Source organism: Pelophylax lessonae (genome assembly GCF_965119305.1).
Source record: "Pelophylax lessonae genome assembly, chromosome: 12".
Lineage (NCBI taxonomy): Eukaryota > Metazoa > Chordata > Amphibia > Anura > Ranidae > Pelophylax > Pelophylax lessonae.
Window position 1 is genome coordinate 173,401,691 of NC_138779.1, and position 26,418 is coordinate 173,428,108.

At 42.9% G+C, this 26,418-nt stretch overlaps 1 protein-coding gene across 1 annotated transcript in view; it reads left to right on the forward strand.

Annotated features, from left to right (window-relative positions):
- Positions 1-26,418, forward strand: part of POLD1 (DNA polymerase delta 1, catalytic subunit) — a 388,959-nt gene that overhangs the window by 76,282 nt on the left and 286,259 nt on the right. The window contains exons 7-14 of the mRNA XM_082274252.1: positions 6,734-6,848; positions 6,928-7,057; positions 7,144-7,310; positions 9,225-9,329; positions 13,729-13,869; positions 20,939-21,049; positions 22,278-22,469; positions 25,207-25,295. Of these exons, the coding sequence (XP_082130378.1) occupies positions 6,734-6,848; positions 6,928-7,057; positions 7,144-7,310; positions 9,225-9,329; positions 13,729-13,869; positions 20,939-21,049; positions 22,278-22,469; positions 25,207-25,295 (1,050 nt within the window). The remainder of the gene's footprint in view (positions 1-6,733; positions 6,849-6,927; positions 7,058-7,143; positions 7,311-9,224; positions 9,330-13,728; positions 13,870-20,938; positions 21,050-22,277; positions 22,470-25,206; positions 25,296-26,418) is intronic.

Sequence of the window (26,418 nt, forward strand, 5' to 3'; positions counted from 1 at the left end):
CCTCAAGCAAGCTCTCTCCCCCTGACTAACTGGGGCATTTACAAGCCGTTGGGGGAAGCCCCGGTGATTAGATCGCACTGTGCCATTTGCGCCAATTTCTAATTGAAAGATGTGTCTAAACTGGCACGCTTGTATAGAAGTTGTCCACGTATAAATGGTACCCCTTTCCGAATAAGGGTGACACCAAGTCCCAAACCATCTTGCCGCTGCTCCCTATGTAGTCTGGGCAGTTGGGGGGGGGGGGATTCCAAGCTGCTGTCTTTTCCCTCGTAAACCAGGAAACTACATGTATAGCCTTTTGCCCTGTCACAGAGCTTATACATCTTGACCCCATATCTGGCATGCTTGCTGGAGAGAAACTGTTTGAAAGCAAGGAGGCCAGAAAGCGTAATCGGGGACTCGTCAACACAGACATCTTGTTGGGGGATAAACAAGGCTGCAAATTTTTGCTTGAAGTGGTTTACAGGGGGCCACATTTTGTCATATTCAGGGTCACCCCGAGGATGACCGAATTCATTGTTGTAGTGCATGAACCGCAATATTTTCTTATATCTAGCCCTGGCTATGGCAGCAGAGAACGCGGGCATGTGATGAATTGGGTCAGTGGACCAAAATGACCGCAACTCACTCCTTTTAATAATGCCCATGCTGAGGGATAGGCCCAGAAAGGTCTTCAATTCGGGATCCGTTATAGGGTGCTGCATAATCTGTGGGCTAGCAATCGGGATATAATTTCTTGTGCCTGTGTTTACATTAAATAGGCACAGGAGATGCTTCCATTGATAAAAACCGATAACCAGGTCAATGATTGTTTCTGAACAGAATCAGATTTCTGCAGGGATGGCGGGTGGGTGCACTCGCCCTACCCGCGGGCAAGCATTATGTTCCTGTACATGATTTCTTGCGCAGCTGGGCCGCCCTGCAGCAGTATATATGCGGTGGGCGGTCTGGAACTGGTTAATGTATTCCCTGCATTAAGATAAAAAATTTCCCAGTGGCAGTATTGCTCCCACTACCTCAACCCCCTCCCAATTACTTACCTGAATCCTCACTCAATCCAGCGCTGTGCCTGTCTGCTTCTTTGGAAGCACACAGTCTGGCTCGGGAGCAAGCCAGCATGCCTGCCCCCATAGCAAGCTGCTTGGTATGGGGCAGACACAGAAGAGGAGGTGTAGAGAAAGCCAGCAGGGGACCCCAGAAGAGAAGGTTTGGGGCCTCTCTGTGCAATACCATTGCACAGAGCAGGTAAGAAGAACATGTTTTTTATTTTAGGTATTGACAAGGCGCAATTCATGGTAGCAGACTGATCCCACAGGACTGCCTTTTCTGTTTGGATTAGAGAAAGGCATTGTGGGCATGTGGCCTCAGGAGAAAACAATTATTATTTTTAAATACATTGCTGTCTAGTTTCGGAAGAAATTCCCAACCTACATTTGTGAAAAGAGCCGTTTAGTTTTATAATGTACAACTGCTTTCACATTATATAAAATATTTTCAAAATGCAGGAGAATGCAGTGAAGTGCGGAGTGCAGTAAATTTCAGAACTATAAAGTTAGATCAGTAAAAGGAGCATTATTTTTGGTTACTTTACATTGCATCTATCCACAATAAATGAACTGCATGCAGGTTTTCAGGTACAGAGAATCTTCATATAATTAGTAGTTGGCCTATGAATTATGGCTTTTATCTAAGGAAATGAAAGAAAGGAGTTGTGGATTTTGCCATCTTAGGTTTGGGATTATTTACAGTTGGCAATCTAGGTCATATTAATAATTTATGTTTAACAACATCTAATGTCTGAAGCGGAGACTCTTGTAGGGGATAAACAAATTCCAGTTTGATCTGTTTTTGCATCGATCAGGGATGCTTGTAATAATATGCAGAGAACTGCAGTGGGATTTGTAAAGCAACCAGTTTAGATATACAGTGGGTATGGAAAAGGATCACCCCCCTTAAAATAATCACATTTTGTTGCGTTGCAGCCTGAAATGAGGACAGACACACTTTTTGTTTTATCCAGCTGTATTTACTTAAAAGTGCAACTTTTAACATCCAAGTGAAAGATATAACCCCAACATGTCAGAAGAAAAAAAAAATCAAAAACATAATCACGGAGTTGGAAAAATTATCACCCCCCTCCCTCCTAAGAATGACATGTTATTCCAGTCAGGTGTAGATAATCACCTTCTCAATTGCACACAAAGCCATTTGACTTTCAACTGTTGAAACTTTCTTGATTGGTTAAGCCAGGTGGACTTGTGTCTTTTTTCAACCTGTCTAACTATGTAACTGTGATCAGCTGTGGTCATTTTTGATTAGTTGAGCATGAAAAGTGCTTTCCTGGAGCATTTCAGTCCCTGGCGGTGCAACTGAAGCAAACCACTAACTATGGGTGGCAAGGCACTGTCAAAAGATCTCCAGTATAAAAATTGTGGACAGGTACAAATCAGGAGATGCATACAAAAGCATTTCAAAGACTTTATCAATGCCTAGAAGCACAGTGGAAGTTATGTGGTACAACACAGTCCCTACCTAGATCAGTATGTCGCTCCAAACTGGATGAAAGAGCCAGGATGAAACTGGTCACAGAGGCTACCAGGAGGCCTACAGCAACTGTGAAGCAGTTGCAGGAATTTGACAGTGGTCATTGTGTGCATGTGACAATATCACAAATTCTTCACAAATGTGGCTTGTATAGGAGGGTTGCAAGAAAAAAAAGCCACTCCTCATGAAAGGCCACATGCAGTCATGACTGAGCTTTACCAAAATGCACCTTGAAGATTCTGAGGCCACGTGGAAAAAGGTGTTCTGGTCAAATGAGACTAAAATTTAATTATTTGGCCTCAACACCAATCGTTAAGTCTAGTGGAAATCCAATACAGCTTACTGTCCAGATAACACTGTTCCTACAGCAAAGCATGAAGGTGGTAATATCATGTTATGTGGGTGTTTCTCTGCTGCAAGTACTGGAGCATTTGTCAGGATAGAAGAACAATGCATGGGGCAAAATGCCATCAAATCCTTGAGGAAAATCTGCTGCCCTCTGTCAGAAAATTCTCAATGTGAAGAAGGCTTACCTTCCAGCATGAGTAACCCAAAGCACACAGCAAAAATTACCACACAGTGGTTGAAGGAGAAAAAGGTCCTTGCATTGCCTAGTCAGAGCCCAGACCTAAACCCCATTGAAAATCTGTGGAATGACTTGAAGACGGCTGTTCACAAATGGTCACCATCAAATTTAACTGAACTTGAGCAGTTCTGCAAAGAAGAGTGGGAAAATAGTGCAAAGTCTAGATATGCAAAGTTAGTAGAGTCCTATCCCAACAGACTAAAGGCTGTAAATCAAGCAAAAGATGGTTCAACAAAATACTGATACAGTGGGGTGATCATTTTTCTAGCTCAGTGATTCTGTTTTCGAATTTTTAAAACATTTTTCTGACATGTCGGTGCTATCTTTTACTTGGATTTATTTAATACAGCTGGATAAAACAAAAACAGTGTCTGTCTTCATTTCATTCTGCATAGCAACAAAATGTGACTATTTTAACCACTTACCGCATATCAACGTACCGATACGTCGGTACATTTTGCGGGTTTATACCGGGATGATGCCTCTAGTTAGAGGCATCATCCCGGTACCGTGGTTTGAAGCCGACGGTCGGCTTTCCGTCGGTAACGACCGATGCGGCTCGGGAGCCGCTCGATCGTTACCCGGGGGGGGCGGGAGGGGATGTACCCCCCCCTCCCGCCGCCTTCCGTGGCTTTGCCCGGGGCTCCCGTCCCACCGGGAGCCCCGAGCACCCAGCCGGCACTTCCGCCGGCTGGATGGAGTCCCGATGAATGCCGGAAACGGCATCGATCGGGGCTCCGATGACGTCACTTCCGGGTTACTGTGCTGCAAAAGGCGGGAAATTTAAAAAACAGCTGTATGCAAAAACGCAGTTTTCGCCGTTTTGCATACATGGAAGTGTAGTGGAGGGGTCTAGGGTCTTTTAGACCCTCGATCCCTCCATAAAGTGTACCTGTCACACATATTGCTGTCACAAGGGATGTTTACATTGCTTGTGACAGCAATAAAAGTGATCAGATTTTTTTTTTTTTTTAAAAACCTGTAATAAAGTTTAAAAAAAAAATAAATAAATAGGAAAAAAAAAAATTTCGCCGTCACCGTTAGCTCGCGCACAAAAAAAAAAACGTGTACGCAAGTCGAGCCGCGAATGAAATCGCTGTTCAAACCCCACATGTGAGGTATCGCCGCGATCGCCAGAGCGTGCGCAATAAATTAAAAAAAAGAGCTACACTCTAACTCTAAACTGGTAACCGTTAAATAAATTTAAGGCGTCGCAGATTGAGATCTCTATTGACCGTAGTTTGTCGCCATCCCACGGGGGGGCGCAATTTTAAACCGTAACATGTTGGGTATCTATTTACTCGGCGTGACATCATCTTTCACAATATACAAAAAAAATGGGCTAACTTTACTGTTTAGTATTTTTTAAATGCAGTGAAATGTGATTTTTCAATTTTTTTCCAAAAAAATTGCGTTTTAAAGACCGCTGCGCAAATACCGCTTGACAAAAAGTTTTGCAATGACCGACATTTTATTCTCCAGAGTCTTTGCTAAAAAAATATACATAATGTTTGGGGGTTCTAAGTAGTTTTCTAGGAAAAAATACTGCTTTTAACTTGTAAACAAAAAGTGTCCGAAATAGGGCTGGGGCTTAAGTGGTTAAAGGGGGTGACGTTTTTCTATACCCATTGTAAATGCTGTTTTCTTGGGTTCTTCTGTAAAATAAAAATAAAACAATCCAGTCTAGGCTGCTCACAATACAGGATCTCTGTTTCACCTTTTGGCCCTTCAACCTCCTGTATTGGTTTTAAATGATCGAATAACGAAAGCTTCGCAGACCTTTATGGGGAATCGCCCAATGGTTCTCCAACGTTGCTAGCTATAGTATTAATTTTGGACTAAAAAAATGGTGATTCATTATTGCAGCCAATCAAAGTTCACAATGTACTGTTCTGAGTCAGAATTAATTCTGTTTGGTTGCACTTAAAGCGGAGTTCCACCCAAAAGTGGAACTTCTTCTTTAGGTAGTTCTAACCCCTGACATGCCACATTTGGCATGCCATTTTTTTTGGGGGGGTGGGTACTGAGTTTGACAGGTACCCGCTCCCACTTCCGCTCGGAGCGCTGCGGCGACCTGAGCGGAAGTTCTCCTCTCCCCCTCCCTCCCTGCAATTCTCTGGGACATGTCAGAGGTCCCAGAAGATTGCAGGCCAATCAAGGCATGTAGCGCAACTCGCGCATGCGCAGTGCCTACCCGGCTGTGAAGCCGCAAGCTGTCACTGCCAGGTGCCCACACCAGTGATGCTGGCGCCGCAGAGCAGAGAGGGAGAAGAGCGAGGCTTCAGGCGGCCGCATCGCTGGACCGTGGGACAGGTGAGTGTGTGTTTATTAAAAGTCAGCAGCTGCACTTTTTTGTAGCTGCTGACTTTTAACCACCTCCCACCAGGGCCATTGTACATATACGGCCGGGTGGGAGTCTCGTCCTATTGATTGGACGTTCCGGAACGTCCTTCAGAAGGAGAGAGATCGCGCCACCGCGGGCACGCGCAGCCGCGCGATCTCGATGTGCCTGTGTCCCTAGGACACAGAGCAACAAGATGCGGCAGGAGGGCCCTGTGATTGGCCCTCCTGATCACATGATGGCTGTGTCCAATCACAGCTGTCATGTAATGTCAATACAGCCGTTGTAACGGCTTCGATCTCTTATCCTCCTGACAGATCCTGTCAGTGAGGAGAAGAGGAGAGGATCGGTGCTGCAGCCGGGGGGATCAGTGAGTATTTCTAATTACTCACTGATCACAGGGGGGGTCTGTGCTGGTAATCAGATGATTGATTACCAATGCAGACCTGGGGGGAGGGGGTGCCACTAGAGCCGCCAGGGATGGCCACCAGGGATGGCAAACAGGGCTCAGAGATCCTGCCAATGGTGCCCCCCTATCAGTGCTGCCCACCAATGCCATCTGTCAGTGCTGCCCACCAGTGCCCATTATTGCCCACCAGTGCTGCCCATCAGTGCCGATCAGTGCCACCTATCAGTGCCGCCTATCAGTGCCCATCAGCGCTGCCTATCAGTGCCCACCAATGCTGCATATCAGTGCTATCTATCAGTGCCACATATCGGTGCCCATCAGTGCTGCATATCAGTGCTACCTATTAGTGCCCATCAGTGCTGCATATCAGTGCCACCCTATCAGTGCCACCCCATCAGTGTCTTCTCATCAGTGCCTGTCAGTGTGGCGTCATCAGTGCTCATCAGTGCAGGAAAAAACGTATCTATATACAAAATTTTATAACCTAAACAAAAAAACTTTTTTTTTTTTTTTTTTCAAACTTTTCGGTCTTTTTTTATTTGTGCACCAAAAAAGAAAAAACCTGGCGGTGATCAAATACCCCCAAAAGAAAGCTCTATTTGTGGGGGAAAAATTACATAAATTTGGTTTAGGTACAGTGTTGCATGACCGCGCAATTGTCATTCAAAATGCAACAGCGCTAAAAGCTGAAAATTGGTCTGGGAAGGAAGGGGGTTTAAGTGCCCAGTATTGAGGTAGTTAATAAACACAGAAAAGGCTGGAACTCAGCTTTAAGAATATGTCCTATTTGAATAAGGTGGTTAATGGCAAATTCAAACTGAAGGTTTTTATAGGAAAGCGTTCTCTTCTCCAGGTTTATGGTGGACAATGACATTGTTGGGTGTAACTGGATTGAACTCCCTGCTGGCAAATACCGAATTCGTAGAGAAAACCAGGGAGATGATCTGACTAAGGACAATACCATTAAGGTGAGCATTAGATGGGTATACTCTGTTTCCTCTCTTTTGGATTTATTGGTTCTCTAATCTCCATTCGTTTTTCCTGTAGGTGTCTCTTGCTCAGCTGGAGGTTGATGTCAGCTGGGCAGATCTTAAAAGTCACCCTGCTGAGGGTGAATGGCAGAAGATTGCCCCTCTTCGTGTGCTCAGCTTTGATATAGAATGTGCAGGGAGGAAAGGTATTGAGCTATTCAGCAAGTTCTTCCCTTGACTTAAAGTGACTATTTAAATCCTGATTTTTTTTTTTTCTTTTTTTGTTTCCTAGGTGTGTTTCCTGAGCCTGATAAAGACCCTGTTATTCAGATAGCTAACATGGTTCTAAGGCAAGGGGAGAAAGACCCTTTCATCCGCAACGTTTTCACTCTGAACACCTGCTCTAGTATAGTTGGCTCTCAAGTGCTTTGCTTTGAAAGGGAAGATGATCTGTTGAAAGTACGTGGCCTCCATAGCAAAGCAGAAATGATGGGCAGATTTAGTATCCCATCACATCCAATTTTATGTTCAGTTAACTAAAGTTAAATCAGTGAAAGATGATTTCCAAACTGCAATGTTAATTTTGATGTAAAATTTCGATTTCATTTTAGTCGTAGTCTCTTGACTAAAATGCCATTTTTGTTTTAGTTCAATTTTAGCCCTCTAAATTGTCTTAATTTTAGTCGTATTTTAGTAGACTAAAATCTCCAGTACATTTTAGTCGACTAAAATCGAATGGGTTTAATTACATTGTAATTTATTATTTAAAGTGGTTGTTACCTTTAAAATGTAAATCACTGCCAGCTATTTTATGCAGCCATAACACACTGTGTAATTTATTTATTTTTTTTAAACGGTATCTCAAAACATTTCAGACAAATTCAGGCTGGTCATGTGACTCCCGGATTATCTCCTCTTCAGATCCAGGGCTACAGAGGGAGGGGCTGAGATCTCCCTATGACGTCAGCCGGGTAGGTCACGTGACCACCATGCTGGCTGCTCAGCCCCTCCCGCTGGATCAGGGGAGTAGGCTTGAAGATATATGAAAAAAAGGTATTTAGAGACATCGTTTTATAAAAAAAAAAAAAAAAACACTTACATAGTATGTTATGGCTGGATAAAATAGAGGGGCTGCCAGTGACCTTTCTTAAACTTTTCGTTTACTAATAGAAAAGGAGGTGCAGAGATGGCTCACACAGACACAGGAGCTGACAGGCAGGGAGGAGTGGGGAGAGGAGAACTGCGAAAGACGAAGGCACGTAAACTGACCACGGTAATCAGGGCTCAGCAGCCCTAAATACCGTGGTCAGCACACAGGAACAGGCAGGATCAACCAGGCTATTTATTTTACAGTTTAGAGAGGGTCAGATAAGAAAGCACAAGCACTGTAATGTTTAATCTGCTATACAGGAACAGGATTTATTTATTTTTTTTTTTTTAGGTTTATGAGCACTTTAAGCATTTCTCTAGAATTGCCAAACTCCTTGTATATTTCTGGAGTAAAAATCTAATAACTTTATGTAGCACTACTCCCTTGGGAGCTGCTTGAAGCGGATTCCCCTGGGTTATCCATAGTAACAACTTATTGATTCTTAGTGCTTTGTTTGGCTCAGTCAGGAAACAGTTCAGGGGATTTTGTTTTTGTTGTTTTTTTAGAACTTGTGATGGTAGAAGGGATGAGTGGGATACTCCAACTGGATGAACTATGCACAACTTGAGGACTTCTAGCTATGTTGAGTGCGGCAAGGCCGCTGTTTCACCTTGCCACTGTAGTGAAGTACTTGATAAGCGAACTGTATAGTGAATTACTCTTCAGGGCCCCGCTTGTCACCCCCTTTACCCCTTTTCTTAAGCGTTCTACTTGGCACCCCCTTTACTCTTAAGTCGAAAGCTTAGAGAAAAGGGGGTTCCTCCGTGTCGCTAACTGGGCAGGACAACAATTCTTGGGATTAGTAAAGGTGTTCCGGCAAATCAATAAGTACATTTCTGTACTTGCACGGTGTTCAGAGGGGAAGAAACATTGGGAAATGTGCATGTATTGCTGAGATTTTTTCTCCTGCCTTTTTAAACATACATTACTCTGGTTGTCTTCAGAAAAGTAAGAGTAGAGTGGAGATGGCTACAATGGGGACATTGGTTCTGTTGAATTGTGAGTCCCCAAGGAATTTCCTTAATTTGCAGAGATTTCCTCTCAATTCCTGTTTGGCTATGGGACAGGAAGTGAAGGGAAATCTCCCCAGTGGGACACAGATGGTGAAAAAAAAATCTGACAGGGGTTGCCCTCACTTACTCTATCCCCAATAAAAAGAAAGTTTTGCCTATTCTACTTTAATACCATGTATGATACCCTATTTTTTTTCTTTCTTTATACAGGCCTGGGCAGAGTTTGTGCGCATTATTGATCCTGATATCATAACTGGCTACAATATTCAGAATTTTGACTTGCCATATCTAATCAACAGAGCACAGAGTCTTAAGGTAAAGTTACCCCATTTTTTTAATGTGTATTGTGGCTTTGCTTAATTAGTAAGGGCTTGTTTTACATTTAACAAGGACTGTTTCTTCTCTGAAAAGTGATACACACTTGGGTTGCTATTCAGAGGTGTTTGCTGCTTCCTCACTGCCTGTTTTAACCCCTTTAAATGCCGCACTCGCCGCACCACAACTGTGTACATCCCAGCGCGGTCCCATTCACCTGAGGGGGGTCTCAGTAGTACCTGCCGAATGCAACAAGGGGGTTTAATGTTGGCTGCGAAGCAAAGTGTTGTGACCACAGCATATGTACATCCCTGACTTCTGCTTTTGCAGCATAAGAGGAGCGGTTGGGGGGGGAGGTAAAACGGACTTACCCGCATGTTATTACCACCCCCAAACACAAGTGTGAACTAGTTCTTAGGTAATGTGTGTAGTACAGTGATCTACAGCAATTTGATCAGTTTAGATTTCATTCTACTGTAGTTAACTACTGTTTGCACTGCTCCGCTGAGTAAGGCTAAAAGGGTATGTAGACCCTAACAGTGAGCTGTTATTTTGTTCCTTTTTGTTCCTTATACCATTAAAAGCAGTAAAGTGTATAAAAATGCATTGTAGAGAATTTGGATCCTTCTCCAATCCATTACAGATTACCCCTTTGGAAAAAAGCTTTTATGTACATCTGGTCCCATTAAACATATCTCCAACTACTATCCCGCAATCTCTAAGTCAGGACCTAGATATTCACAAGCCCAATTTAAATGGACTACGCTATAACTCATCAAACAATCATCAATTCATCAAACAAGAATGGTTGGAGTTCAAAACCACCTATAAAAGTTGGTTGTTTCTGCCAGAGACAGGGGCATCCACTTATTTCATCATGGCTACTTTACCCTAGCCAGATTGCATAGACTTGGCCTACACCTTCTGCAGACTGCTTCTGGGGCTGCGGGGCTACTGCATATTTTCTACATTACTTATGGATTTTGCCCTTAAGTCTTTGCTTTCTTGTCCGAGGTTACTCTTTATCTCCTCTGCCCTAGGTCTGCCCAATATAGTACACGTTAAAAACTGTCTGCTAGTCAAGTCTCTAAAGACCCCTATCTCCAAATATGATAAATGTTTACTACCCATCTTTTTTTGCCAAAAAAGCTATTTCTCTATCGTCCATTGACAGACGCAGCTCTTATGCTTCTTATACCATAGGATTATGCTGCCCCCTACAGGAGTAGAACTAGGCAGGAAAAAATTCACTGACATGCTTACAGGGGCTGTCCTTCACGGCATAACCCCACACACTCTGCCACAAGCCAGTTTATTGCTGCCTAGTGAAGGAGTAGGACCTAGATTTCCTGCTGGGGCTTCGGTTTTTTTTTTTTTTTGGTTGCGCTCTTCCCACCCGCCATGCCTACACTGCTTTGGGATGTCCCTATATTATAAGAAGCATAAGAGCTGCATCTGTCAATGGACGATAGAAAAACTGGATTTTTTGTAAGAACTTACCGTAAAATCCTTTGCTCTGAAGTCCATTGACAGATGCAGCGCCCACCCCTCTGTTATGGGAATGGTTTGTGTCTTCTTTTTCACTGCTTGCTACGAAACTGGCTTGTGGCAGAGCGTGTGTGGGGTTATGCAGTGAAGGACATACCCTATGGTATAAGAAGCATAAGAGCTGCGTCTGTCAATGGACTTCAGAGAAAAGGATTTTACAATAAGTTCTTAAAAAAATATATTTTTTTTCAGATGTGAAATAGAAGCTCCCCCCTCTTTTTATATACTTGAAGGGTTTGGCAAATGCTAGCCTCTCGTTATACAAATTGTCTTTTGAACTCAGGAAGAAACCGCAGACTTTTGACAAAATGTGTAATAGATGGGTTGAGAGCCTTTTACTTTAACATCTTTAGATCCAGGTTCCTAATGTTTTTACATGACTTCATCCTGTCTCTCTCCACATGCTGTTGGGCCATCTTTGTAACTCTCACTGTATTGATATTGGTACAATGTGTATGGACATGAGAGACTATTGTTATTCACACTGTTTAATTGTGATAGGTTTTATTTTTTTTTTTATCTGCAAAGCTCAATAAAAATGTGTGTCGATCCTGCCAGAATTCTGTTCTGCTGATAAACACCTATGCTGTGTGCCTTTGCTGCACTTTTATCAGTTAAATTGTTCTCTGCCGCCATCCATGAGGATGGCCGAGAAGGAGAAAGGGGGGAGGTGCTTATATTTCAAATCAGAGAAGTAGCCTAGAGCAATGTTTCTCAACTCCGGTCCTCAGGGCACACTTACAGGCCAGGTTTGCAAGAAAACTGAAATACATCCCAGGTGATATCATTTGCTGCTCAGTGATTGCAGTATTCTAGTCTGCATCTCCACAAATCTGGCCTGTTCGTGTGCCCTGAGGACTGGAGTTGAGAAACACTGGCCTAGAGTGACAACAATGCTTCTGCTTGGCCTTAGATAGATTGTCAAGAAAATGTTGTCCGTCTGGGACAATTAGTGTGATACTGGCAAGATCACTAGGTGAAAATGGGAAACTAAAACAAATTCAACAAATTAAATGAATGGTAAGCTATATTATATAAAATTGTGTTTGAGTTTCGATATGCTTTTGTTAAAACTGTTAAAAATTAAATTTCTCTTGCGTCCTCCGACAGTCGCCGCCCACTCATACAGTCTTCACTTATGGGGTATTGACTTCATCTTCACAGGAGTTTCTAGGCATAAGACTTGTAAAAGAACAATAAATCTACATAGTCACACCCATGGGGGCTGTCCTTCTAGTCCAATACCCCCCTCCAATAGCCATCCCACTTCAGTTTGTCTTCTGCCTAGCTTCAGGAGTGGATAGGCTTCCCTGTGCTGAGGCTACAGTCTCAGCCTTTTCTCTTTTTCTCTTATGATTTATTTTCAAAAGATGTCATTTTTTCTTTACATTGCTAGCTGTTTTATCGGCACTAGTTAGTGGATCTTCGGATGAAGGCGCCGTCTGCAGGGCTGGGAATTGGACTGACCGTCCTGGTTCTCCAGGACAGAGGGTCAGATGGAACCCCAGCCTGCTTCTCCTGTAATCTGCTAGTTTTTTTTATTTGTATCATCAAAGTGCATGCCTGTGCATGAAGTTTTGGCATCTGGGCAGCGTTCTTGTGCTAACCTCATTGGGAGTTTTGTCTTTTAAGATATAACTTTCCTCTACGTATGATACTGGGCATACTCCTATACCTATATTAAAATTACTAAATAAAGAATTTAAATGTATGTGTGGTCTAATTTTACCATCCAATAGATTTATAAATCTATCTAGTTAAAGTGGAAGGAAAGGGTTTCCTTTACATGTTCCCCTACAATCATTAGGAAATCAAAGTTCTTTCTTAATTAAAAAAAATGTTGCCATCGCCATACATGTACCATTTTTTTTTCTTTGTTTATATTCCCTTGTCATGTGGCCAGGATGCCCCTCCGTTCATAGTGTGATGAGGGCCGGATTGGTCAGGGATGTGCTGTGTGCATACACACACTGACTGTGTAACAAGGAAGTGCCTGTGAGCAGCTGCTTTGGGCTGCACAGGTGCATCGTACCGTTGTCGGGGAGGGTGAGGAGGATTGCTGACTGTCAAGATTAGACAGTCATTTCTAATCAGACTTTCAACAAAGCATAATATAAAAGTTTGTTATATTGCACATATAAATAAAGGTTGTTTTTTAATTCTTAGATGGAAATCCACTTTAATTTTCTGATCCAGATAGCACAGAGCAGTCATATGCCTCCCTGCAGACAATCCTGCAATAAGGCAATACAAATTGATATAGGTTTACCCCCCGCCTTGTGAAAAAGTGTAGGAGCAGAAGCACATTGAGGAGGTCATCCCTCTGATCTTCCCATCATGAAAGAGTCTTCACAGTTGCAATGTACAAACCAGTGGAGCCCCGATCAGTTTAAAGTGCTCCCTTTCTCCCATGTTCCAGCCGTAGTTGGTGCTCCCTCTGCCCTGCAGCTGCTGCTGACTGACACAGGGGTGCTGAATCATGTAACCAGACTAGAGCGGTCTAAAAATAGGTAAGTATAAACTTTTTTTTTTAACGCGTTTGTCTGCTTAGCTAACTCAGGGGGGGGAATGGACATATTTGACACTAGTTAGTGTTAGGCAGGAATTCTACTTTAATTGTAAGTATTAAAGGAAAGCGGTGTAAATGCCTGAATTTGACTTATTTTATCATGAATTATGACTTGTCATATCAGCCTACTGCAGTCTCAGTACAGCAGGGCTGGAATATGAGAGGAAGAAGCAGCACTCTTTGCCAATCAGGGACAGATGAGTGTATCACTGTGCTGTTTCTCATTTAATTGTAATCTAATGTTCAAATTTGAGTCTTAATGTTCTGTTTTGTCTGTTGCAGGTTAACACATTTCCTTTTCTTGGAAGAATTAGAAGCATGAAGTCTGTTCTACGGGACTCTTCCTTCCAGTCCAAGCAGATGGGTAGACGAGAAAACAAAGTCCTTAACACAGAGGGTCGCGTTCAGTTCGATCTCCTGCAGGTACTACTAGATAGACACTCTACTGAGGGTAATTAATGTTTTTGTTAAAGGAAAAGTTCACCTTTAAAAAAAAAAAAAGAAATGCACATTGTCTTGCAGGCAAAAAGTGTGCATTCAGTTTTTTCTAAGGAGCCTGCAGAGCATTGCACTCATGATCAGCAGATCGCGGGTGCAATCTCTGGCTCCTGCAGGCTTTTAGCATAGCTGTCTACTCCTACCTTGTTTTGGCAGGCAGTTACTTGAGAGCACGAAGGACAATGGTTCACTTATTGAGAACTACAAGCCATCAGCTGCACCAGCTGATGATACTTGTAGGTAGGTATCTATTCACAGGAACCCCGCTTGTCTGTGCTATTTTCAAAATGAGACAGTGGGTGCGGGGGGAAAGGATCCCTCATCTGCTGTCACAGGGAGGGGAGAATCAGGGAGGTGAGGCTGCAGATGTTGGAACATGTTTCATGTTCCACCCTAGAAATGCGTGGAACATCTAACATGTTACAAAGGTGAATTTATCCTTTAATGTCTAAATCAATTGGATTCATTTTATCCAAAATTGTGCAGCTCTGTCTAGGCGGTGGTCTTAAAAAAAGTCATTCCGGTGGGAGGAAGGAGCCATCAGGTGGTCAATTTGGGGAAAAAATGATTGGGGAGGTTGCCACCCTGTAAAACTCATGAACATTATATTTTAATATTACTCAATTTTTTAGAAGCCTTGCCGTTTGTTGAATTTTCACAGTTCGGCCTTGATTACACAGACGATGATGCCTTTTATAACATAAATTGGTCGTATTCTTTTTTTTTTTTTTTTTGCAACATCTCAACTTCCAGGTGTTGCATGCTTGCAGACAGCACATTGAAGTCTTTTTTTTTTTTTTAAGATACAGTCAGGTCCATAAATATTGGGACATCAACACAATTTTAATCTTTTTGGCTCTATACACCACCACAATAGATTTGAAATGAAACAAAACTGCAGACTTTCAGCTTTCATTTGAGGGTGTTTACATCCAAATCAGGTGAAAGGTGTAGGAATTACAACAGTTGGTATATGTTCCTCCCACTTTTTAAGGGACCAAAAGTAATTGGACAATTGGCTGCTCAGCTGTTCCATGGCCAGGTGTGTGTTATCCCCTCATTATCCCATTTACAAGGAGCAAATAAAAGGTCCAGAGTTAATTTCAAGTGTGCTATTTGCATTTGGAATCTGTTGTTGTCAATTCTCAATATGAGATCCAAAGAGCTGTCACTATCAGTGAAGCAAGCCATCATTAGGCTGAAAAAACAAAACCAACCCATCAGAGAGATAGCAAAAACATTAGGTGTGGCCAAATCAACAGTTTGGAACATCCTTAAAAAGAAAGAACGCACCGGTGAGCTCAGCAACACCAAAAGACCCGCAAGATCACGGAAAACGACTGTGGTGGATGACCGAAGAATTCTTTCCCTGGTGAAGAAAACACCCTTCACAACAGTTGGCCAGATCAAGAACACTCTCCAAGAGGTAGGTCTATGTGTGTCAAAGTCAACAATCAAGAGAAGACTTCACCAGAGTGAATACAGAGGGTTCACCACAAGATGTAAACCATTGGTGAGCCTCAAAAACAGGAAGGCCAGATTAGAGTTTGCCAGACAACATCTAAAAAAGCCTTCACAGTTCTGGAACAACATCCTATGGACAGATGAGACCAAGATCAACTTGGAGTGATGGGAAGAGAAGAGTATGGAGAAGGAACTACTCATGATCCAAAGCATACCACCTCATCAGTGAAGCATGGTGGTGGTACTGTCATGGCGTGGGCATGTATGGCTGCCAATGGAACTGGTTCTCTTGTATTTATTGATGATGTGACTGCTGACAAAAGCAGCAGGATTAATTCTGAAGTGTTTCGGGCAATATTATCTGCTTATATTCAGCCAAATGCTTCAGAACTCATTGGACGGCGCTTCACAGTGCAGATGGACAATGACTTGAAGCATACTGCGAAAGAGAGTTTAAGGGAAAGAAGTGAAATGTTATGCAATGGCCAAGTCAATCACTTGATCTGAATCCGATTGAGCATGCATTTCACTTGCTGAAGACAAAACTGAAGGGAAAATGCCCCAAGAACAAGCAGGAACTGAAGACAGTGTCAGTAGAGGCCTGGCAGAGTATCACCAGGGATGAAACCCAGCGTCTGGTGAGGTCTATGCATTCCAGATTTCAGGCTGTCAAAAGATGTCTTTATTTTTCAAAACTTTAAATGTACAAAATATCGGCCCATATCGGTCGATACCGATACGTTGTGACAAAAGTATCGGTATAGGCCCTGAAAAACCATATTGGTCTATCCCTAGTTTTTAAAGTACTCAAATCTTACCAGATTCCCACCATCGCCACTTCATCTCCGGCGCCAACAGTAAAGTGAGTCTGAGGGCAGAAATATGTGAGGTTTACAGGGAATATCCGATTGCTTCTTGGGGGATCCAGAAGGAATTTTTTTCCTCTACTGTAGCAAATTGGATCATGCTTTGCTGGGCATTTATTTTCGCCTTCCTCTGGATCAACAGCGTGTATGGGATTGTATGGTTGGGTTTTCAATTACTGTTTTTTTTTTTTTTTTTTTTTTTTTGGTTGAACCGGATGGACTTGTGTCTTTTTTTCAACCTGACTAACTATGCAACTACATAGCTGACATCAGAGCCGGCCCTACCATTGGACCCAGGTGTCACTTCGAGAGGAGTGGCAAATTGAAACCCAATATTTTTTTTCCAGCAGTTTTGTGTGTCATCCAGGGGCGGCCGCTCCGCTGCCCTGTAAAAACGCTGCCATGCTGCCCTCCCCACCCATGCTCTTAGTTGCTGGGCATGAGGGTGCTCGCAAACACCGGCTGTTAAACACATGAAGAGCTCAGGTGTGTATGCCACCAGGGGCGGGTTACCCTCAGGAGATGGAGAGCAATGAAAGATCTCTTCCCCACCAGCTCTGCCAGCAGCTGATGTCCGGGCGCAGCTTGCGAGGCTTGCACTGCCACTATATTACCCTGGCCCGTCCACAGGCTACCCTGGCCCATCCACAGGCTACCCTGTCCTGACCCTAGGCTACCCTGTCCCAGCCCATTCCTAGGCTACCCCGGCCCGCCCACAATAGTGTGCTAGCAGACAAACTGAGACAATTGGTCTTAGGGTCCTTTCACACGGGCTTTCGGCCCGGCGGACTCTGTTTTGCACAGAGGGGATCGATCCACCGATCCCTGCTGAGCAGGCGAAAGACAGGTCCGTCTCTACCTACTTTGCAGAGACAGACCTGTCAGATCCCCGCTCTCCTCTATGGGAGATCAGATGAGAACGGACCACCTGTCCGTTTTCATCAGATCCGATCCTCCAGACTGATGGAAAATAGGGTTTCCATCGGACAGGATCGGGTCAGATAGTAGCGGGTGTCAGCGGACATGGCACCGCTGACATCCGCTGCTCCATACGGGTGCATAAAGCACCCGATCAGGTCCGTCTGAAAAACTGACAGGCGGACCGGATCGTTAAGCCCGTGTGAAAGGGGCCTAAGAAATTTTTTTGTGTTAAGAGAAAAAAAAGACAAATATCACATTTTACAAATAAATTTAATAATTTCATATTCAGTTTTTGTCAGTTTTTCAGGCGGACCTGATCGGAAAGCCCGTGTGAAAGAGGCCTTAATTACCAATGGGAGAGGCAAACTTAACAGAATAACAAATAACACCTTATTAAACACTATAGCAGGAGTCCACCAGCACTAGGTGGCTTGCAGATTATTTTAACATCTACGAGGCCCACAGTCTGATACAGTGAAATTAATGATTTGAAGTAATCCAAACCACACTCTGTGTCCATTAAGTAGTTGTCTATCATTTTCTCGGTCACGCTGTGCCCCTAATAGACACAGGGTGACTTGCACATAAGAGAGGCCTGGGGAGCTGAAACAGATGTTTACCAACCTTTCTAACATTAACTGGGTTCTACGAGCCCCCCGCCCAAAGTGACTATCTTTATAGGTGGTATGTCATATAATTTTGCATATAGACAAGGTGCTGTTGCATGTAAATCTGACTTCCTAAAAGATAGTTTTAGTTTTAAATTAGAAAAGAAACGAGGGGACAAGATTTACGCCTACTAAAGAAACAGGATTTTATAGGAAATTGTGTTGTTGCTGAGATGAGCACATACATGTATATATTGTAAAAAATATGTTTTATTGTATAAACATAATTAAAAGTATCCAATTCAGACATAAAAACCGTGTACAAAACCATAGCATAATGGCTTCAATTGCTACACATATTCAGTGCTTGCACAAGTACATTAGGGACCAACCCGTTTTGTTGGTAGAAGACTTTCTCTGCTTCTTCAGGGAACTTGAATGTGTGTTTACATTGTTATAAAATTTGAGAGAAGCGAAGCATATTCTACATCAAAAATTCATTTAAAATATACACTTATTATTCCTACGTAATAAGACTCAGGTGGACCAGAATGTTGCCCAATAGTTGTGGGTTTAGCAATGTAGACACTCATTAAAGTTCCCTGACGAGGCAAAGAAACGCGTTGGACCTTAATGTACTTTTGCAAGCACTGGTTATGTGTAGCAATTGAAGCCGTTATGCTATGGTTTTGTACACATCTTTTATGTCTGAATTGGATACCTTTTAATCATTTTTATACAATAAAACATTTTTTACAATATAAGCGTGTATGTGCTCATCTCAGCGACAGCACCATTTCCTATAAAGTCATGGTAGGGGTACATCTTGTCCCCTCGTTTCTTTTCGAATTTGATATATATTAGGATGTGGATGTGGGGAGTTGTCCCTGGAAATGGTATAATATACTAAAATTATACTTAGTTTTAGTCTTAATTATGATCTAAAATAATGTGGGGGGCCTTTTAGTAGACGAGATTTTTTTTGTGGGGGTGGGGGCAGCATTTCATTTTTGGACCCAGGCAGCACATTGTTTTGGGCCAGCCCTGGCTCACAAGGTGCAGGGATTCCAAAAACAGTATCTCTCCTGCGCTCAAGTGGTATGCGGGAAGGTGAATGGTCTGGATGGTCTTTTAGCACAGATAAGGTAGTCTTGCTGCCCCCTCATGACCAAGGGTATCCAAAAACACTGTAAGACAACAACAAGAGAAGGGCGCACTGATCTTGTGTATTACCACTAAAAAGTTTATTAAAATTGAAATGGGTAGCGTACAATATACTCCCAAACATAGGATCTGTACATGCATGTAGGAAATGGGAACCACTCTCCTCCAGAACACTTTTCTACTGCTGGGTGGCATGATGGCGTCCACAGAGACCTGGTTTGACTTACGCGTTTCGTGGGAGAACACTCTTCCTCAGAGCCAAAATTGCCACAAAGTGCAGGCTATGGTGTTGGTGTTCCTTTTCTTGATCCTACCTAGTCAATGACATGGAACAAGCAGACAGATGATGTCCACAAGGTCTGATAACTAACGAATCCAGGTTCATGAAGACAATAGTGAAGCCAGAATCGGTTTTTGTGCCATTAAAAAGAAAAATCACTTGATTAAAATCAGATTGGGTTAGTAGTTTGTTTTTTTTTTTCTGCAGTTTGTTAATCTGTATTGTTTTTCTTCACTACTGTCTTGTCCTTTATCACTAGCAACAATATGGGCAATAGTATAGTTTTTTCATAATGTTGGATAGATGTGGAAGAACCGATGGCGAAAACAACATAGGACATGAGAAATGTGACAACAGAGATGTGTGGGTTGCAGTTTTTAGTAAGACATTGTCTGACAAGTACTCCTTGCTCACTCCAGCTCCTGGTTAGATCTTGGCCAAGATGTCTGGCAGGTGATGTGCCTTAGGCTCCATGTACACGAGACGTTAGAAAAAAACGTCCTTCAAAGCTAGTTCTGACGCCGGGAAAAAGCAGCTGTTAAACGTGCTTTCAGTAGCTTTTTCCATTTGCGTTATTGCATGTTTGGCCACGTTGCTTTTAGCAGCGTTTTTTCTGCCTCCATTCAAAATCAATGGTTCCCTATGGGAGCCTATTGATTTGAATGGAAGTCGCATCGCAAGTCGGATCCGACGTTTTGGAAAGTTTATTAAAAATCTTCATCTGTTCTTCTCTGCTCTGGTCTTCTCCCTCTCCTGGTCTTCTGCTCTTTTGCTGTCCGCTCTTCTGCTCTTTTGCCCTCGGCTCTTCTCTTCCTTCTTCTTCTTCTTCTTCTTCTTCTTCTTCTTCTTCTTCCTCCGGTCCTCCTCCGACGATGTCTCCGATGATTATGCCGGTCTCTGGTCTCTGCAGCTTGTTATATAGCCATTGTGGGCGTGGTCCCGATGACGTCATCGGGAGGCCCCACCCCCTCATGTCACAGATGACGTTTTTTCGGCGTGGGGCTACCCTCAAATTCCATACCAGACCCGAAGGGCCTGGTTTGGAACCTGGCGGGGACCCCCACGCAGTTTTTTTTTTTCCCCATTTTTGGCGTGGAGTTCCCCCTCAAGATTCTCACAGTGCAAGTCGTGCCGCAAGTCGGATCCGACTTGCGGTGCGACTTCCATTCAAATCAATAGGCTTCCATAGGGAACCATTGATTTTGAATGGAAGAAAAAAAACTTATAACGTGGCTGAACGTACGTTCATCACGTTCGGTCACGTTTGGGCACGTTAGGCTGCGTTTCTGCGTTTGAAACGCCGGGAAACATGTTCGAACGCAAATAATTGCGTTCCAAAAAACGTCCCTGAACTCAACTGCCTGCAAATGACTGTAAACGACCCTGTGTACATGGACAGATAAGATAACATGCAGGTGGGTTCAGGGACTTCTGAAAAAAACGCCCAACTGCTCCTAAACAGCCATTTACAACGTCCCGTGTACATGGAGCCTTACTTTAACGCTGAAACTAGTGTTTTAGATCATTGTTCATGGGGTTACAAGTAAAGATGTATGCTTTCTTAGCCACTGGAACAGGGCTGGTGTTTTGTTTGTTTTTTTTATTTGTTTTTTGGAAATGTAGAAAAGTCATATGAATACATTTTTGTGTTTTGTTTTTTTTTTTGCCCCTTTTTTCATGTTTAAACATAGGTACTTCTTAGAGACTACAAGCTGCGTTCATACACTCTGAATGCTGTCAGTTACCATTTTCTGCAAGAACAGAAGGAAGATGTACAGCACTCCATCATCACTGATCTACAGGTATGGCAAAATCTTTTTTTGGTTCACCCAGAACGGTAAAAACTCATTCTTGGGACCCTTATAGTAAAAACTAACAAAGGCTTAATGAATAAATAATGGAAACTACAATGTATTCATTATTGTGTGAGCATTCATAATTGTATTTTAACACATTTTTTTAAAATAAATGTTTTCTTGTCAGAATACTGCTAAAATTATCTAGATCAGTTTAGTTCTATTTTAACAAAAGGCTGTTAGGCTAAAATCTGAAGGACTATTTGGCCTGGTGCAAATGACAGCAGTAGGAATCTACTGATTGCTGCAGCTGTTTTTGTCATCTGTGAGTGGCTAGCTGTGGCTACTAAGCTTGTACACTTTTTAATGACGGATCGACGGCATTTGCAGCTAACCGTGGCTGTTCACACAGCCAGAGGCTACCTGCAGTGATCGATTCTGAGCACATGCAAAGTGCATCCGGCACCGAAAATAAGCGCCTTCCTGTAATGATGCCATATCCTGTGATGAACTTCTTTCCCAGCATAATTTGGTATTGTTGGCAAATACTGAAACTGAGCACTAAATTCTAACCCTTTGTATCATTTATAAGAAACTGAACAGCATTGGCCCCAAGACAGAACCCTGGGGTATATCACTCACTACTTGAACATTTAGCAAATGAGTCATTTATCTCTATTCTCTGGACCCTTTTATGTGACCAGTTTCATGTTAGATATATGTGCACACGTAAGGGTCTACTAAAAATGATAGTTTCCCTGTAAAGAATATGGGTAAGGAAGGTAAGAAGAACCAAAAATATTTTCAGCTGTATTGCTTTTTTACAGCAAGAACCAAAAGTGTTTCCACAGCTTTGCTTTTCTACATATATCTGTTCCCCCTTCGCTAGTAAGTTTAATATTTTTTTATTTTTATTAGGAGTTCAACACTGGACACATGCCATGAAAGCCATGGTACGTGTGGTAGACTGATTGGTGCTAAAGAAAGCACCATTACCTTAGATTTTTAAAACAAAGGATGTTGGGCAGGAGTCCGGGACAGGGCCGCCCACAATATTTTATTATTTATATATACTAGGTGTGTGTATGTATATATATATGTGTGTGTGTGTGTGTGTGTGTGTATGTACGTACGTATGTATGTGTATATATATATATATATATATATATATATATAAATAATGTGTTTGTTTTGTTTTTTTTTTTTACATGTTTTCTGCTTGTAATTTTTATAGAATGGGAATGAACAAACAAGGAGAAGGCTGGCTGTGTACTGCCTGAAGGATGCCTATTTACCACTTCGTCTCATGGAGAAGCTTATGTGTGTCATAAATTATATGGAAATGGCTCGTGTGACAGGTGTGCCTCTCAATTACCTGTTATCCCGTGGGCAGCAAATAAAGGTGGTCTCACAGCTACTCAGACAGGTATGTAATAATGGATAGGCATTCCTTGTTGGAGCCAAGCTATTATCACCTGATAGTTACTGAATTGTTCAGTAAATGAATGCAAACAGACATGTCGACAGCCGATTAAATATATATTTAGCCGTACAGCAGTTCTGTGAAGTTCTAGTCATACAACAGTGAAATTTCATTCTTGTCTATTAAAGAAGCCCATAGTCTTTTTTTTGTTCAGCCAGCAGATTGAATGAAAGAAGCAAGAATTACACAATTCACCCATCCACACACTTGATGTGGATGGGGGAATTTTCCCTGCTGAGGTATTGTATTCTGACAACGGGGAGATTTCCCTGCAGCCTGCAGTACTAATCGAGCGGGGAAAATCTGACAGGCTGGTTTTACAGATGTCAGTCAGTCGATCAAAGTCTATACAAATATTCTGGATGGAGTCCATTTGCACAGTAGTGGCATCCTTTCATCAAGGGGATCTTCTGTCCTCTATTGATTATCAAGGACGCTTACGTTCATGTTCCACTATATGTCGGGCATCAGCGTTTTCTTCGCTTTGCTGTGGGTGAGGCGCATTATCAATTAGTGGTGTTATCCATTGGTCTAGCCCCTGCTTCTTGGGTGTTCACAAAAGTTTTGGCCCCGGTGTTAGCGTTGCTGCGACATCAGGGGATTGTGGTACTCAGTACCTGGACGATTTCATTCTGCGAGCAGAGTCTCCGACTACCTTTCTGGCTGGGGAGGCATCTTGGGCACCAATTGTGCTCAGGAGGTTTGGACTCTGGAGGATTCCAGACTGCCGATCATATCCTGGAAATTCAGGCGATAAGGCTTTGCCTGACCCATTGGACGGATTGTCTGCAGGGGCGCCCAGTAAGGATTCAATCGGACAATGCCACGGCCATGGCATAGGTCAATCATCAAGGTGCACAAAATGTGTCCTAGCGGCTCAGGAAGTAGCCAGCATTCTAAGGTGGGCGGAACGTTTTGTTCCAGCCCTCTCTGCTGTGCATATTCCAGGGGTGGAAAATTGGCAGGCGGACTACCTCAGTCGGCAGGCGTTGGACCAGGGAGAATGGTCTCTTCATCCGGAGGTGTTTCATCAACTGTGTCTCCGATGGGGAGCTCACAAAGCAGACCTGATGGCCTCTCGTCTCAACAGAAGGGTACAGAGGTTTGTAGCAAGGTCTCGGGATCCTCTGGGTGACGCCACAGATGCTCTGGTGGCCCCTTTGGGGCCTGTACCATCTTATATACGCATTTCCCCCTCTAAAACTTCTGCCAAGACTTCTGCAAAGAATCAGCGCAGAAGGGATTCCGGTCATCCTAGTGGCCCCAGACTGTTTTCCCTGGTCTTGGTACTCTGATCTGGTATGGCTGGTTGCCCTTTGAGACTACCTTTCAGAGAAGATCTTCTGGCTCAAGGGCCAATCTTCAATCCTGCTTTACAGTCCCTGGCTTTAACGGCTTGGCTATTAAAAGCCAGGTGCTGAAGGATAGAGGGGTGTCGGATTTGGTGATTCCTGTTAAAAGCCTAGAAAATCCACTTCTAGGAAGATTGCATGGTGTGAATCCTGGGGGGGGGGTCTCCCTCTGTTCTTTTTCGGTGATTCGAATCTTGGAGTTTCTCCAAAAAGGTGTAGATCAGCTGTTGGCCATGGGAACCATCAAGGGCCAAGTTTCGCCATAGGTGATTTTCTTTTAACATCCGTTGGCTACGCATCTCTTTCCCCCCCCCCTTGTTCGGGGGGTCCGCCACTTGGCTTCCCCGGTGTGAGGTCTCCGTTGCCTCCGTGGGACCTCAATCTGGTGCTGTCAGTTCTTCAGAAACCGCCTTTTGAAGATATTCTTGAGCTTCCTCTGCCTCCTTTGACACAGAAAGTAGCCTTCTTGGTGGCTATTACTTTTGCAAGCAGGGTGTCTGAGTTGGCTGGGTTGTCTTATCATTCACCTTATTTGGTGGTTCACAGTGACAAAGTGGTGCATCGTCCCTGCCAGTTGTTCCTTCCTAAGATTTCCAGATGGATCAGGCAGACGGTGGTGCAGGCCTATTCCATTAAGAGCTGTATTTGTCAGTGAACCTCAGAGAAAAGGATTTTACGGGAAGACAAAAATTCTATTTTTTTTTTTTTATATTCTTACTGCACTATGGTCTTTGTGCTGTGTTTTCCCCTTCTCTTTACATACAGCTGTAGTTTTTCCCTCCTTGGCACACAGCAGCATAAGGCCTCTGGCACATGGGAGTAAAAAAGCGTATAAATTATTATATTGCAACACTGGAAAGGAAGAAGAATTATACTCAACTATACACTTACGTGTGTTTACGCAAGGTCTTTCCGTAAACAGTTACCCTAGATCTTTCTGTCAACAAGATCCTGAGTATAAACATCAGTAAATTATTACGTCCGTATGCAACTAGCCTAACCAAAATTAGTGCAAGTGGTTTAGGTTTAGTGTTTGGCTTCGCACTGAGCTGTGTTTATTATCTTTTGGCTGCATTTGATAGGGTTTTATTTATTTCTTTTTTTTGTTTGCTGATTACTTTTACTTTTTTTGTCCATTTGGCTGTCTCTAGGGATGAGTGGTATGAGGGACAAGACTGATTTAACGCTGTTACACATTGCTTTTTATTTCTAACCGCACAGATTTAAGCTTAAATTATTGAAAACTTAAGCAAATGTTTTGACTTTTAATTAGTAGAAATCAGCACTAATTTCTGTCATTATGTTGTTCTTTTCTCTTAACCCTTAAGGCGATGAAGCAAGATCTGGTGATGCCGGTGGTAAAATCTGAAGGTGGTGAAGATTATACTGGGGCTACTGTCATTGAGCCTGTGAAAGGGTGAGCATAGTGTGCATGACTGAAAAACTGAGAATTTTGCTGGCTCGTTCTGTAAAGTGATGACGTACATTATAAAAAGCAAAACCTGAAGCTTCATCTATTGTACAGGACACAGGTTTGATACTCTTAGACCCTGGGTTATATGCTGATACCTTCAGGTGATTGTACACTGGCAAATCTTTTGAAAACAAGCCGGAGTTTCCCCCCTATAACTCCACAACACTCTGTGTTTACTAACGTGCTAAGGTGATGGACCTCTTCTCTCTTACTGGAAATCACTCTTGGCCTAACTAGATTATTATCTTATTTGGGATTATTCAGTTGACTCTTCTGTCTACACTGCACTGAATAGAAGCGGTGCATTTGGATTAACTGCGGTAAAACCTTGGAAGATGTACCCCAACCCCACAACATGAGGACAGACTATAATGTTGCTTCGGACAATGGATTCTGCTTGTGCACAAACATTAGCACTTGGTGTAACGCGTGTAGTTAGCTTCATTGTTCCATCCAGGACCATTGTCCATCCATATGGAATCCAGACTCTAAAGATAGCTTTGGGGGTATGTCCACTGTGATGGGTGAAAACTAGACCCTATATAGGGAACTGCGAAATGGACTGGAGTCCTCCTGTTTGTTGGACTGTTAATATAGCCTTAAGCAAGTATGAAATAGATTACTTCCATTACTTGCTTTACACGGTTTATGTGTATCATGAATAGTATGTGTTTTTGGAATGTTAAAACTTTGAGGAAACTGGGAATGTGTTTGAAACCTTTTCTCTTACAGTGTTAAACTTTTCAAACTCGACACTAAAATTTCACTGTGCAGAGCATAGTCTTGGGTAGATGACCAGTTATTTCCTCACACCGTAGGTCACACAGTTTGCTGCTACTTCCACCTACTCAGGTGCTCCCGCCCGCCTCTTTGCATCGAGAACTTTGCTACAAAACAGGCTACACCTGTGTTACTACGTACTTTTCACAGACACGCATATTCATTTTCACATCTTACTCCATAAGTAATCCCCAGGGAAATTCCCTCACTAATGGCTATGGTGGAGACTGGCACAGAGGGAACTGCATCAAAAGCTCAGGCAAATATTCCCTTTGCGGAATGCTTG